The 16,774-nt window shown below is 41.5% G+C and overlaps 1 protein-coding gene across 2 annotated transcripts in view; it reads right to left on the bottom strand.

Annotated features, from left to right (window-relative positions):
- LOC138265247 (fibrillin-2-like) overlaps positions 1–16,774 on the bottom strand; it is a 514,969-nt gene that overhangs the window by 281,515 nt on the left and 216,680 nt on the right. For both annotated transcript variants that reach the window (XM_069212836.1, XM_069212838.1), the window contains 3 exons: positions 14,298–14,561; positions 12,604–12,750; positions 3,492–3,673 (listed from right to left, as the gene is read on the bottom strand). In XM_069212836.1, the coding sequence (XP_069068937.1) occupies positions 3,492–3,673; positions 12,604–12,750; positions 14,298–14,561 (593 nt within the window). The remainder of the gene's footprint in view (positions 1–3,491; positions 3,674–12,603; positions 12,751–14,297; positions 14,562–16,774) is intronic.

The following is a 16,774-nucleotide window of genomic DNA, read 5'->3' as shown; positions in this document are numbered from 1 at the left end:
TCTCATTCACTAGAAAGTGAGGAGAATAGATTCCAATTTCTTTGAGAGGAGTTGGGATCTTTTCCACCATACAAGTTTTGCAGGAGGATGGAGACTTCCTTCCATAGTTTTTCCAAATGAAATAGGTTTTGATTTCTTTGGTGGTAAAGCTGGTGGAGGAGATCAGAATTTGAGACAGTATCCACCCCCCTTTTGTTATTGGTAATATTGGTAATATTTCTCCATTCTTCCAGGTAACATGTTAGCTTCCCTCTAACCCAGTTGGTAATGGAGGAGGGGGAAGAAGGCATTCATTGGTTGCCACTGGTGGTTGGTTTAATGGCCTGGGCAGATGTTTGCGGACCTTCTCTGCCACCTGTGCTATTGATGCCTCTGCTGTGGCTTTTGTTGTTGTTGCCCTTGAGGCCATTAAGGATCTTGAATACTCTGATGGAAATACCAGTGGTCTTAAGGCCTGTATGAATGTCTCCAATATTCTCTCATTTTCTCCAATCCGATTGCACAAAGTGTGTCAAGCTCAGTCTTCATGAGAGATATCTCATCATCAACATGAGAGCCAAGTAAAGTGGTCCCTGAAATAGGGAATTTAAAAATTCGGTGCTGAGCTTCAGTATTCAGTCCTGTGAGCCTAAGCCAGGAGGAGCAGCGTAGCGCTAGACTATGCTAGTACCCAGGAAGTGGAAGGGTAGAAGGATCAGCTGCAGCACTGATGTTCTGGTTGGATACTATCATGCTCTCAATGATAATATCTCAGAAGTCCAGGACTTAGTCTCTGGGAAGGTTTTCTATGACTTGCTGAATAGAGCCCCCGAGTAACGTGCACTATCTTCTATGGAGGGCAAACGCGCTCACAGCTTTCATGGTGACAGTGGGAGTACCACACACTTTCATGCCCACTGAATCTAGTATTTTACTGTCCTTCTCAGGAGGAACAGTAGAAGAAGGATCTGTAGCATGCTGTTTTCATGCATCGGATACAATGCCCAAATCCAGTATAGGATCCATGCAAAGAAATAATGGGTCTTGATCTGGAGGTCGATATTTCCTCTATAGGTGAAATGGTGCAGCAGCGATCTCAGAGACATGGAACAAGAGGAAGCAATGGTCTGAAGATGGACCGTTGGTGCACTGTTTCGAAGATGACTGATTTATTGGCTGTGGTAGTCGGCACATGATGACAACCGTGTGACCCTGACCTTGGTCTTGACATAAACTTGTTGGAGCAAGGTCTGGTATGATGAGATTGAGATCTAGTGCGTCGAGGTGGGCGTGCCACTGGTGGCCTTGGCAGATTTGGTGGTGGGATTACCACTAAATTTACTAATTGTGGAGGAGGAGGAAAAGGCAAATGAGGTGAAGACTCCACTGGGACTTGTGATATTGCAGAAGGCACTGATGAAGAATACTAATGATGACTGGAGACACTGGCCTTGATGGAGAATAGTTTCTGGAGTATTCGAGTTTAAATCAGATGAGAGTCTGAGCGATTTCATGCACAAAAGCAGTTGTGCCATATTTTCCTGTGCAAGAAGATGGTGTCTTGATGTCGAACCATGTCTCGACATCGAAGTTTTTCACGTTGACCTATGCCTCAATGTTGAAGTACCTCTCAACGGTGCTCTTCACCTTTACGTTGTGTGTTCTCAACTTTGAACCAGCTCCTGATGGCAAGCAAGTGATGTACCTCTTCTTAACGTCAATGTCCTCTACAATAAATGGAGACATCGATTCTCACCAGAGCTCCTTTTGGATCTCCTCCTCTGTGAGGCACTGGTAGAGGAAACAGTCTCTCCTCGCCCCTCAGATGTCGCTGCAGCCATGTAATCTTGCCTCCTTCAGTGCTCCAATTGACCATGCAAGTGAATCTTCTCTTTCTCTCACTCAAAGTACACCTAGAGAGGGACGTGCAGAGATGACATGCCTTAGGATCATATGAATGTAGCAAACAAAGAATACAGATCCTTTGCAGGTATGTTTTTATCATTTTCCTGCCACATTCTGGGCATTTCACAAAAATTAGAAATGATTCCGGTCAGGAAAATATCAGAAAATTCTTTTCACCCTCAGAGACCTCGGGTGAATCACTGTTTAAATGGTTTCTGAAAAAAAAATGAAGTAAAAGGTCTTAAAGATGGAGAGCTCTGCTCTAGGATCCTGTCAGTAGGAGCCAGTTAAAAGAACTAGGTAAACTGCTACCTCCAAAGCATGATGGGACACTGGAGGTTAGAGTACCCTTAAAGATGCAGTGTTGTATTCAGTGCTTATCACTACCAATGGAGATCACCTCAGAGAAAAGTTGCAGACGCATGTCCATGATGTTCTTGCTATCAAAAAGGCAGGCAGGCCATTATGGCCGGGACACCGCACACTTTACAGTAGAACCTTGCACTTAAAAGTAGCCTCTATGTACATTGTTTTATATGCTCTGCAATCATAACAAGCATAATAAAGCACAATCTGTATTAGAGGTAAAGGATATTTCATTTGAAGGAGAGTGAACAGGAGCTGCATGCCTTCAGCCACAGCAGAGGTCAAAATGATGTAGTTCAATTAAGGAAGAAATTGGGATTTTACCAGGGTAGACTATATTTTCATCAAAATAAATAAACAGACCTCATGAAACAACATCACATGTAGATAGTGGAGTCAAAATATAAATTAGTGAAAAAAATGACACTAAGGAGAAACAGACAAAAGAATATACTATTTAAGTAAGAAAAAACTGAAGGCTACACATAGTAAATAGCTGGCAGGTAACTGGTTGGCTGAATGGGCTGGGCTGAATAAAACTATATTAGCAATGTTTCATAGATGGTCTGTGCAGTAAGATAGTGTGTTTCCACTACTAGACCACGCATCAGTTAGTAGGCAGTGTGCAAAAGGGCTTCCACATAACACCACTTATCACCACAACATCATGGGGCTCAGATAAGAGGCCACATGTGCAGTGGACAGCAGGGAATAGAAAAAGACTTACAAGGGAGGTAACTGCAACAAGCCTATGTAGCCATCCTCTCCCTGCAAACTCCCAAAATGTTGGCCGTTGTGACTCCAAGTAGCACTACCTCCTGTTCTCATGAAGGTCATTATGACTCTAAATAATACTACTTCTTATACTGTTGAATACCCTTGTGAATCTATTAATACTAGTTCTCATACTTATGAAGGCTTTTGTGACTGTAAATAGTACTACATCCCCTACTCATGAATGCCTTTTTGACTCTAAGTGGCACTACTTCCTGCTCTCATGAATGCCTTTGTAACTCTGAGTAGTACCATTTCCTATACTCATTAAGGTCTTTGCGACTCAAAGTAGAACTATTTCCTGCACTCATGAACGCCTTTGTGAATTGCCCGCACTCTGTAAAAACAAATGTTACCAAGCAATTCTTACATTTCAGCAATGTTAGCTAAACTAGTCCACACCAATATTTCTGAACTGAAATTGTAAAACAAGTCATAAACAATGGCAGGGAGATCAGAAACAATACCTGAAACTGAGCAGTCCTTTCATCGCTGACTGTTGTTACATTGTAGTTGCAAGTTGCATCGTTAGTGCAGTTGCAGAGGATGAGAGTCAGTGCCTTATCTTGAGTAATTTTAGAGTCATTTGCTCTGACGGTCACATATACAGGGTCAGAACTTGTTGGTTTCCAAATGAGTGTTCCATTTTCTGTTGAAAAAGAGGGAAACCCATGTTAGTTGCTTTGCATAGTGTATCTTCCCTCCCATTTGTAGCCCAATAAAAACCTCTTTTATGCCACTGAGAACTTCTTCTAGACTATTGGGTCTGAATATCATTAAGTGCTTCTTAGGACCGTGGGCCACTATTTAGCCTCCAGCTTGTTGTCCCCAATGCTTCCTCTAACAACAGTTATCTGCATGGAAGATTGCAAACTCAGTGACTGGGCAATGGATTTGCCTCGGCAATGGATTTGCCTCTACGTTACCAAATTTGATATTTATACTGCTTTTTTTGCACTAGGTCTTCAGCTTCCCTTCAACCTCATGAAGCAGCTCTGGACTCCAGCCAGACAAAAGAGTGGACCAGTCCTAGTCTTCAAGAGGACTTTACTCTGTGCAGACTACCATTATGAGGGGTGGTGCTTCTGGCGAGAGGAAGCACACAGCAATTTTTTCCCAGGCCTGAGACGTTGCCATATCAATGTCAGTCAATGTCATTCATCCTAAAACAAGAAATGGCTGCAAGTCACTTACCCTAAGAAATCGCAAGAGGAGAGGCCTTTGAGAACTGGTAAGCCAGGCCAACTATGCCCTATCCTGACAGGATACAGACCTGGAGGATTTGCTTCTATGACTCTCCTAGCTCACACCCGGAAGAAAGAACAGCATTACTTCCCTCAGAACCTCTTATTTTCTACCCAAGAACCTACCAGACATCTGATGAAGGCTCTAGAACCCTTAGAGTTGCCCCATTTCTTTTGCATGACCATGGACATCTTTTTGTTGCACAGTAGCAAAGAGTAGCACAGATTCCACAAACACTGGGCCTAAAGTTTTAAAACTAACTGGCCTGTGGAATGCAGTGAACGACCCTTACTAGAGCTATTCCCAATGGGACAGCACTCCTTCCAGAGGATCCTCTTGCAATCAGTGTGTCCTATGGTTACCCTTTTTGGACCACAGTAATGTCTTGATCACTCCCTCACTTCTGGGAGATTATATGTCAAATTTCGTGTACAAAATATTGAGGTGCCATGATATTGTTGTCTAAATATTGAGAACAAAAATATCATGAGGATAAGTGCATGCAGGTAAATATAGATTTACTATTCTCAACTCCACAACTTTGTACCTTGAAGACATATGTATTTTTAAGGTTTTTAATCAAAGTCAAGTCTAGTAAGTCTATACCTAGGGTACACACGTCATTCATAGTAGTTTGGTCCCTTCAAATTAAACCAATATCAAGCCAGATTCCCAATGATTCTATCGGGCTGTGGGATTAATTTAGATGATCACAACAGTGGAGTTGCTCAGAATTACTGACAAGACCTATAGCAAGATGAGGAAGTTGACCCCTGCAACATCTTTGTCTACCTTGCGATTCACAGACTATGTAAACATCATACATGAACCACTCTACTGCTTGTAATGACCTGCCCTTGACATGCATTTGGATTTAGGTTTAGCACTGATTCTCTTTGGCAGGAACACACTGTTTAGCGCAACAAGAGGAATTAAGGGCATTATGGGAAACCTAAGATTCTCAATATATCTCTTGATCTATCTTTGTCCTAGGAAGTGCTTGTCATTTCTGGTTTGTTGTCTTTGTGTGCTGCTTTATTTTACTATCCTCTTAATCTCCTTTGTAAATAAAGTTACATCTATTGATTTTCATATGCTGCGTAGAGCTCCCATCATGCTCCGTGGCTGAACGGACGTGGATCGACAGAGGCAAGATGGGGGTCGGGTGAGCAGGGCTGTGTATCACTGACGCTTGGCGGCGAATCGAATCGCCGGAGTACAGAATCGGGCCGCATCGTGCCAAAAGGTGATGGTGAAACATGAGGCAAGGTGAGGCAAGGACTGAGGAACTAAGATCAAGGACGGAAACCCGGCACCCCAGCACGCTCCGGCAGACGAAGCTGAGCATGCAGAGCAGGAAGAAACAAGGGGGTACAAGTGACCTTTAACCTGACAGCTCAGGTAACGGGGGGAGGAGGGACAGGGTTATCTCATAGGAGCAGTTATTGGAAATTGTGCCCTGACTGAAATCAGCTGAAAACAGCTGCCAGACGGTGGGACTTTGATAATTGGTCAGGAACCCCAGCCCCCCTACACCTGGCTCAGTAAAGGACACGGTTTAAAGCAGCAAGCAGCCAGCCCAGGGGGTCTAGCGGGAATCAGCATAGCGTGAAGATTGTTGGTGGCAGGAGGCAGCGCGGCATAAGTAACGGGTGCTTATTTTCATACCAAAGTGCATGTTTGGTGCCAATCTACAGATCAGAGTCGATTGAAGATTTTAAGGGCTAAGTGAGGGGGGAATTTTAGCAATCCAACAGGGGAGCATTAGGCTGCCCCCAAGCTGGAGTCGATCAAGAAGGCATCGCAGAAGAGGTTTGTTTAACATGAATGCGGCTTGCAACCCTCTTGTGATACTTCAGCCTTCCTCAGTGTGAAATTAAAATGCAACAACCTGCAAAAAAAAGGATTGAGGGATGAAACATATATCTTGGGACGGACCAATAAAAACACATGGCCCGTCTAATCCCATCAAACCTGCCAAGAAATGGACAGTGTTGAATCATAAGTCTCTTATGTGCAGAGATACCTCACTGGCTGACACGTTGGCAGTGCAGTGCCCAGATGGATCAGCAGGGACACTAGCGGAGATGCTCACCTCGGTCTCACTGACGCCACAAGCAGGATTAGACTCATTGCATTTGGCTACACCAGAAGCACCTTCAGCGCAATTGGGTCAGACGACTCAGGCACTTTCATTCACTAGTAGCAACAGTAGCACCCCCTCACAAGACATCTATCAATCAGGCAAGACTCTCCCAGCATCACGCTCTGCAACCCAGGAGACCCTCCCTACCAAATCAACATATCCCCTATTCATCATGAACAATGCTCATTCTAAGGGGCCAGTAATTACAAAAGCACCTCCAACAGTAGCAGCAGTTGCAACAGTAGCAATAGAGGATTAAACTCTCAAATCACTGATTAATCCTGAGACGCCAAACGCCTCCAAAGATCTGGGTGTCGTCCCATGTCAGACAATGGAAGGAGCAAATAATATGCCAACAGTATCGTCTTCGTCCAGCATAACCTACCAGAATTTCAGCAGTGAAGGGCGGTAACACATTTAGCTGGGGAAACACAAGTTGGGTCTTCCACGATAGCCCCATCAATAGAAGTATTATTGAATCAGATTCTATTGGAACTTCAAGAGTTGAAGGTGTCACATATAGAAGCTCATAAAAAGACCTATGAACAGTTGAGGCTAATTAACAGCAGCATCTCACGACTTACCTCCTGTATCTCCCAAGTGGAGCAGAGTATCAGACTTGGAGAATTCAAAGGGCAGGTTTGAAACCTATCCCTCAAAAATGCAGCAAGAGTTAGAAGAACTTCAATTCAAATTTGATGATATAGAAAACAGGTCTTGAGGTTCAAATCTAAGGTTCATAGGTGTGCCGAAGGATAGGGAATCGGGATCTGCGGTAGTCAAAATGATTGCAAAACCTTTCCAGGATTATGCACTTCTGGACCAGTCAACTCAGGATGTGGATTTAACAATAACTAGGGCACATCGAGGGCCATCATTCAGGCCCACAAATGCGAAATATCCATGTACTATCCTGGTGAATTTCAGTGATTATAGAGTCAACGAAGGAATCCTCTCCTAGACGATCAAGAATAGAGTTTATAATACTCCAGAGGTTTCCTTCCAAGTGTTCTCAGACATGTATATTATGGCGGCACGGTGATCAAAGAATTTTTAAGCCTGATTGACAACTTTAAATGACAAGGGGCGCTAGCAGGAATTGTCAAACAATCAAAACTAAAAGTGATTTTTGAGGGTCGAGCATAATTATTTCAATCCGTGAATCAGGCCAAAGAATTTCTAAAGACGATAAGGGAGGGAGGGGACAGGGTTGGAGGCCTGATCTAATTGTAAATGCAAGTTGCCTAAATCAATAAGAACTGATCACAATTTTATGGGCTAGGGAAGAAGTGGGGAAAAGGCTGATCTTCAGTTGAGTTTCTCCAGAATATGTATATATTATTTTCTTTTAGAGGTGCTAAATCCTCGCTCAAATAGTGTTTTATATTTTTCTAACCAGTTTTTCATGCAGCTGTCCTCCAAATGTCGGTTCATGGAGTGCCACACCAAGGCGCTCATTGTAGGGGAGGTGGGAATGGGGGGGCGTCAAGGCACAAGGTGGGGGCAGCCACTGATCGGGGTAGGACTGTGATAAGTAGGGCCCCAGGAATGTCAGTGAGGGGTGGTGGTGTGGAAAAGTAGGTGGGAAGGGCGGAGGGATGGGAAAATTGGCTGTCACTGGTAATACTGAGGGGCTCTTGAGAATAGGAGGACTTAGTAAATCTTGGGGATTTACACAGCGACACAAAAGGGGAGGACATGTAGAAAATCAGGCAATTAGAATACAGACTAAATACCACCATGGCTAGTGGCATTATTAGACTAGCATCCTGTAATACGAACGGAATTAATAATCGGTTGAAATTCAGGGCTATTCTAGAATGGCTACTGGCGTCTCAGGTACAGATTATTTTACTACAAAAAACACACCTCAGAATACAGGCCAAACCACCTAGGATACCTGGCTATATCACAGAGGATTTTTATGCATCAGCTGGTGCAGCAATTCGGGGCGTGGTGATATTGACTATGCAGGAATTTAAGGGTGAAATATGCAAAGTTAAGCGAGCCCCCCAGGCTGGATGGATATACCTGATTAGCTTTTATGGCCCAATAGATGATGATTCAGTGCCCTGCAGGAGCTATATGATAATTTCATCTCTCTTCCGGGCCTGTTGGTAATAGGAGTTGACTTCAATTTTATACAGGATGTTGCTCTGGATTGATCACGTAAAAATAAGTCCCAAAATAAACCGTGTACCCTCTGATTTAAAGAAAACAATTATAAAGGACTTAGCATTAATAGATCATTGGAGGGTTGACCCCCCTCAAAGTCAGGAGTTTACCTGTTTTTCCAAAAGATTTAACTCAGCCTCAAGGATAGATTATTTTTTGATTTCACATTCATGGATCAGGGGAAAGGTTAAGATTTCCACTAATCCAGTTTCTGACCATTCGGTTATATTGATTGAGCTAAGGCCTCGACGAGAGATACAACAACCGCAATGGTCATTCTATAAATCTCTGTTGACCGATACAGCCTGGGTGTGCAAGCCTCCGGTCCACGACTGACGAGTTCCTCGTGAGAAATATAGGTACCGCAAACTACATTTGTATTATGGGAGGCAAGTAAAGCCTTTATCAGGGACGAAGCCATTTCTTGTAGGGAACAGATATCTTAGATAAGGTGGAAAAAAACACTACTTTACACTGTGAGCTAGAGCAGACTAATCTGGCCCATCAACTAGTCTATAATTCGACTTCTGAAGCACATCCGGTAGAGGCCAAGCAAAATTTGAAGGAGCATTTTATATCGCAGGAAATTGTCAATCAAAACACATGCTTCCAACAATATTATGAGGAGAACAAACATGTGGGGAGGGCATTAGCTTGGGTGGTCAAGCAAAAACAAAATCATGCAGTGATCAAAACTATATTTTGATGAAAGTCAAGGGTGTCTGGTCGAGCGCGGTTTAGTATAACACTATTTGAATCTGTATACCTCCTCAGCAATTGTCACAAAAGATCGAGTCAAAGAGTACTACCTGATCTCGATAATGAATCTAGGACTGTGGCTGAACGCCCACTCGAGCTGGCTGAGTTTAAAGTGGCTATTAAAAACTCTCCAAATGGGAAAGCTTGTGGAAGCGATGGGCTTCCAGCAGAACTCTATTAACTTCTTGTAGATCAGATTGCTCCTGTCTTAGTTACATTGGTTAATGAAATGGTAGATGGGGGTGAGGTGCAGAGTACCTTTACTATGGCTGTAATTGCAAGCTTTTTATAGAAGGATAAGCCACCACACAAGCCGGGTTCTTATCGGCCTACAAGTCTTTTAAATAAAGATTACAAAATATTTTCAAGAATAATTGCAACTAGGATTACTCCACTAGCCCAGACAGTGGACCATACGGACCAATGTGGATTCCTCCCAGGGAGAACGATGTCAACAAACACCAACTTTCTAATACAGTCAATAGATTACTTTACTAAGAGGAATATCAAGGCTGCCATTATAAAGTTGGACGCAGAAAAAACATTCAACTTAGTCCAATGGGAAGTATTATTTGGCATTCTGACTAGATTTAAATTCCCTCATAAATTGGCGAGTCTGCTTCAGAATTTATATCGAAATGCAGGAGCAATTATTATGGTTAATGCATGAGGGGCAGGGAAAGTGTCAATCTCTCGGGGGATGCGTCAGGGGTGTCCTATGTCTCCGGTGCTCTTCGCACTATTCATGGAACCCCTGGGAGCAGCGCTGCATAAAGATCCTCAGATTACACCACCTCTGCAGGGTGCACCTAAAGTAAAGTTATTTGCCAATTATATGATTTTGTATTCAGCAACAGAAGCGTTCAATATAAGTAGTGCATTGAACAAGATCAAGGCATTTACTGATTTCGGGGGCTATTGAGTGAACCACACAAAGTCAGAGGTAATTCTATTTAATTGTTCTGGATCAGTATTGCCAGGGGATATGTGGGCGCAGTATCAGGCCCAACGCTCTATTAGATACCTGGGTATATATGTTTCTCACAAGAACGAGGCGCTTTACGCACTTAACTATATGTCCACTCTCAATAAGGTACAAAGTATATTACATCAATAGCAAATATTCCCTTTAACAGTTATTGACTTAACTTCCCAGATTAAAATGATGAGTCTTCAGCTTTTCCTTTTTGTCTTTTCGAATTTGATTATTAGGAATCCCCAAATTTTCTTTAAGGAAATTGACCAGATTTTGACGCAGTTTATATGGTCAGGGAAAAAAACTGTACTAAATTGGAGACCTTGCAGCTGAGGATTGAAGATGGGGTTTAGCCTTGCCCCATTTTAAGAAATATTATCAAGCAGACTTTCTTGATTGGATTATTAGAGCGGCAGCATCCCATAATCTGGATACCAATTTCTATTTGAAAAAAATGTTGGCAGGTGAGGGTGTCCAGCTTTTCCACTTCCTCAAAATTCCAAGGCTCCCTAAAAGAACTAGGTACAAAACTCCCCTGGCAGTGACATCTAGATTTATTCAACACAAAGAGAAATATCATCTTACCTGTTACATTTATTATTGACATTCCAAGCATGTAAGCTATTGGGACTGCAGGTTGAAACGAAGAGTATTAAGGAATGGGAGAAGCTAAGCTATCTACAGCGTAAGGATTTTGCGATTACAGGACTAATGAAAACATTGGAGCAGCTTAAATTAGAGAACACAGAGATTCCCCAATGGCTTCACTTTCCACACTTGCCAATCTCCTACTTTATTCAGTCCATTATGACAATTACGAATCCAGCAACTCCCCACTAAAATCAGGGCATTTTATATGAAGGGTCACATTGGGGTGGGGAACTGTATCGGGTGCTACAGCAAAAGCTTCAAGAGAAATTAATTCCGGACGCTTTGAAGGCCAATGGGATAGAAACGGGGTTAAAAATCGATCTCTGGGTATAGAATCAGTACAATAGGTGGGCTCATAAAGCTATTAGGGGTGCAAATTTTAAAAGAATGGTTTTTTTTTTAGGAAATGGAGGTTATACTATACACCCGCCTGGGTCCAGAAATGTTTTAAACTGCATCCAGGGCATGTTATAGGTGCCATTAAAATGTGGGGGATTGAGTACACGTATGTTTTACTTGCCCTATCCTCCAGGAATATTGGGGACAATTTTCAGTGGATTGAGTGGCCAAATTGGGATACAAATTAGCTCGGACCCTTTGGGGGTGTTCTTTGGTATTACCAGTAGCCCTGGTCTCTCAGTATATCAGAAACAGAAGATTTGCATTGCATCCCTGGTTGCAAAATCATTGATTTTACAGCAAAGGAGAATGGTAGTACCTCCATCTTTCGAACGGTGGGAAAATAAGACAAGAAAAGAGATATGCCCAAGGGATGGGAGCAATGCGAAAGTTCGCAAATATTTGGGGAGTGGGCTGAACGTGCACGATTTTTAGATAAGAATGCAATCCAGTAATCGAGAAGGTGATCAGAATATGCAAGTAAAGAACTATGTTAATTTCCTTTTGTTTGTCTCTCTCACCTGTAAAATAAGAATATGTTTGAGTAAATAAAATATTTTTAAAAAAGAGTTTCATATGGTATTGTCACTCTGTACATGAGGTCCTATTGCCTTGCGTACACCTTTACTACCTAAAATCTCTACCACCTAAGAGTCAAGCCATGAACCAGGGGCACTGGCATCCTTGAGTGTATCATAGTTCTAGGAGCACCTGCAATGACAGTGTCAACCAACAATACTGACACCAGTATTATTTACAGCCAATTGTGTACTCTGAATAAAAGATCTACCACACATCACATACCATGAGTATGGCCATATCAGTCTTCTTTGAGTGAAGGTTCACGCAAATAATAAGCAAATGTCTTGTCTTACAAAATTCGCTTACATCAGCATTAATCAAAGGGAGAGTAGCATGCAATCTAAATGTGTAGAAGTGTCAGTTTTAAGGAGACATACACCAAATGGAATAAATAGAGCAGAGGAAGTGATTCATTTTGCACTAGAGTTGGGAGGTCGGAAGTGAGCAGGGTAAGATGTTAGGCTGCTTTGACTTAAGGTGATACATTTCTAAATGCCTTGTGACAAGTTGTAGCTTTGATTGTATTGTTTTAACACACTTTTAATAAATAAGTCTATTCCGTTGCAGTTAATTCCATTTGAAAAAACAAATAAAGAACCAGGTGGACAAGAAGAATATTGACAGACCTCTGTAACAGATCTCTTACCTGTAATCGTAACGTCAGTTGAATTTGTTACCACTGTGAATGCAACTGGGTCATTGTCCTGGTCTGTTGCTACATAGTATGCGATAGCAGCTTCATTTAAAGCAGCATGGAGTTCAGATGGTCCAGTAATATTGGGAGGAAAGTTACCTGAAACACATTATCACATTTTAACTTTGTTGTGATAGCCCTAGTCAATCAACACATGTTCTCAGAGATGTTAACAACTCTGGTGCCATTTGACAATAAGTCACAATTTTAAGACATCAAACCCCAAATGTAATTATTTAACCACTAAGGATTAACCATTTTTTTAGGTTTAGTTCTAATGGCCACGTTGTACGGAAGAGTGGCTTTTGATGTCTATGTGGAATCCTGTCCTTGAATCTAGAAGTCTATTAATATTGTAAAACAGAGTCACTCTTGTGGGACAGGAATAATGTTATAAACAAGCCAGAATAATGTTAGGCAGGACCAAAAAAGGAAAATATTGATTCTTCAGAAAATAAAGATTTTGTGGTAAATGGGGTATTACTGTCAACTTTTCTAAAATGTATTGCTGACTAAGCTCCTTTGGGTGTAAGTCGTAATCAAGAATCCCTTTTCAGATATTTTTCTGAGACCTTGTGATAGGTAATACTCGATGAAAGTGTAGCGAGTAAAACTGAACCAAATATTCATGCCAGAATTGTCACCAGCATACTTCTATCATTCTCTCCATAGTGTCATTCAGGAGAAGCCAATTAGTTTTCTTTGATATTATTGGGGGCATGGGGGCATTAACTTAATGCTGTTGCTGTTGTTTTGTGCCTATATTTTAGCATATACAAGAAAATATTGTGATCCCTGCAACTGTCTGGACAATTCTGCACATATTCAGTTGCCATATGGACAGAACACGGACAGAATATATCACAGGCACTATGGAACCAGAAATTCATGGACACAAACTCTAGCGGACATATTGGTTCTTCATTTATCTGCTAAAACAGGACACTGGTAAGTCTCGGTGAACAGGCAGCGGGAAAACTTCTGATCTGTTCACACCACATAAAAAATAAGTGCTTATTGAAGGCCTGAAAGAGATCATCTATGGCAGGACTGTCCAAATTTGGTTCATCAGGGAATAGTCACTGCATATTTTCAGGATGACAATGACGATGTAAGTGATTTTCATTTAAATACATACTATCTAAATCAGTCCCTTGTGGGTATCCAGAAATTCTGCCACTTTTTGGGCCACATGTGAACATGCATGATCTACTGTCATAGAAAGGTTTTATTCAGCATATTGGGTTTGATCAGTGCTTAAAAGTGGCAGATGCATTTACCAATGCTGGACAATGCAGCTGTAACGTGAGTACTAGGGCTGTATCAGAGGACCCTTCATACTTTATATCGTTCTGAGGGGCGTGTGGGCTCATTGTCTTGAAAGCCTACTCAGCTGCCCACTGTATTTGCCCTGATTGTCCAAGTGGGAGTGATGACAAGTGCTCAGCTTGCACTCACTTCATAAAGGACCTTCCAAGGTTTTGTTATGCCTCTGACCCAATTAATGATGAATGGCCAAGCATGTTTTACAAAAGGATCAAGCCTCTTAACAATAATACAAAGAAATTTACATTTCAGGAACAAGGATCTGCTGACACATTACAAAGAGAATTTATATTCTGTCTTGATTCAAAAGATCTAAATACCTATTGACTTCTGCTGCTGTGTGAATATCTTAGAACCTTGTAGTGTTGTTTCTCCAAAGGCAAAGTTCCCAGTACTCAAGACGTCAAAGATGCACTCATCATTCCCTTTGCAGGTCTCATTGGCTTTCTGAATTAATGAAGAGTCTGTTGACAGAAGTAACTCATCGTAGAATGTGGGTACAAAACTGTTGTTGTTGTAGGTGGACCAGGACTCACCCTCTGCTTCATTGTAGTCAAAGAGGCTGTTGGCAGGTGTTGTTTTCCCTAAATAAAAATGGCAGCACAGCACATTCTGTTAAGATCATATTGCATTAAGACAAAAAACATTAATTGCAGTTAGGTTTGCAGCATTCTTCGACTGAGATGAGTCACTTGAGAACAGTCCATCTGACATCATCTCCCCCTGCGCATCAGGGAGGTCTATTTACAAAGGTAAACTTACACGAGTAAACTTTTGACAAATTACCATTTACAAATGTTAAGCTACTCAAAAATGTAGATGTACATGTCCTTCCCCCTTAAATTCAGGGGGTGGAGCCTAATTTAGAAGTCTAAAGGTGATATTAGTAACCTTTCACATGTGGGTGGAAGTCTCTGCCATCAGGGCAGCGAAATCCCTATGATAAAGTACAGCGAAAAGTTTCAAAGTTTATTACATTTTTTTAACATTTTGAAAAAATATATTTATTATAAATGTTAATTAATCTTCTATATTTATTTAAAATGTAGAACAATATATAAATATTGCACCAGTAGTTTAGGGGCTTATTTTGAAGTTGGTGAAGATATAAATCAGGCCCTTAATTTTAAACTAATAATCTAAATAGTTTGAACATATTAAATTAAAATGAAATTATTTTTCTGTTTACATTACTATATACTACAAAAAACTGTATTCATAATCAAAAAAGTAATGTTTTTAATATTTCTTGCAATGCATTAAAATTATGTATATAATTAATTTTTTAAAATAAATTAATGTTACTTTATCTCGATTTAAAAAGGCTAAACATATTTTAAACAGAATTAAGTTTTATTTAAAATCAATGTTTTTCACATTAAACACAAATTATTTAATTTTTAGTTTGATGTAAATTATTTTATCACTATTTCCTATGAGGTTTTAAGTCCCTACCTCTATTATTTTCTATTGGAGGGTATTAGAATAACAGTGATTGGCCATGTGTGATGCTAGACTTACTGCAGGTCTGAGCTGGTTTTAGGTCTCTTTTGGCTGTTATAACTATAGTAGCACAGTGTTTGAATAGCAATGGACTTAGGGACTTATTTACAAGCCCCTCTGCACCGCTGGAATGTCACTTTAGTGCTGGTCAGGTGGAGCACACTGCAGGGCCATATTTTCCATGTCACATAAATCCACCCTGTGTAGTTTGTCATGGCCTTGTAGATATGGACTGAGGCAACACAGCACTAGTTGCTTTGGTGCCTCACCCAGCAACATAAAGTCATTCCATGGGCGTTAGAGTGGGTGTTCCTGCATAACACCTATGGCATTTGAGACATTCCCAGATTGATGATATTTAGTAAAGCTGGGAATGTATCAATGCGTATGAGAAGAGCAATGAGGAGATATACCTTTATTTCTCCTCTTTTTTCTATGTTTGCTGCACTCTCTCATTCTTCTGGCTGATGATATTGCCATAAAGATAACTTCAATTGAAAGAGTAGAGCCATGCAAATTGAGTGATTCCACATTTGCCCTACCTAAAAATCAAAGAAGGGAACTGAACATTGTGTCAAGGAAATAATTTAGTAAACCTTTCTGGAGCATAAAAATATTTATTATTTTGTAAAGAGTACTATCTCAGAGTCACCATGGTTTAATCATTGTGTTTAGAAGCTCCAGTAATGGGCCTGCGCTAATTGTTGGGTTAGGAGATCCTCCAAATGCTGCTTAACAAAGACGGAGCTTGCAGACATCTCAAAACCATGGGGCCTGGAACAATTAAAGTGACATCCTCTCACCATCATAAAACCGAAGTCACGTTTATCACCGAGGCCCTCATTATGGGTCCTAGGACCGCCAGACCAGTGGTGGCGGTCCACATTACAACCATGGCGAAAGCATCATGGTAAGACCGCCGGCACCGCCACTTTTTCGCGGGTCGACGGCCTGGCGGTGCCAGCGGTGTTAATCCGCCATGGCAGCAATGCAATCAGCGCTGCCCTGGGGATTACGAGTACTCTCTCCGCCGGCTTTTACATGCCAGTTGCACTCTGTTTCTGCCTGCCGGCCCAGCAGGAAACTCGTAATAGCCCTTGCGGTCAGGTCACTGCACTGGCGGTTTTCTGACAGCAAGGTTTCAGCGGATGGGCTTTTCTGCCCGCCGAATTCGTAATGAGGGCCTGAATATTTTCCCCAGTGAACTCTCCAGCGGATACCCCAGACAACAAAAAAATTAACATTTTTTATGGCACATTGTTGCAAATCGATTATCTTTCTGGTTCCCTCACAT

This window comes from Pleurodeles waltl, chromosome 11 (assembly GCF_031143425.1).
Source record: "Pleurodeles waltl isolate 20211129_DDA chromosome 11, aPleWal1.hap1.20221129, whole genome shotgun sequence".
In the NCBI taxonomy this organism is placed as follows: Eukaryota; Metazoa; Chordata; class Amphibia; order Caudata; family Salamandridae; genus Pleurodeles; species Pleurodeles waltl.
The sequence above is the reverse complement of the archived record's forward strand: the minus strand, read 5'-3'. Positions and strand labels throughout refer to the sequence as shown.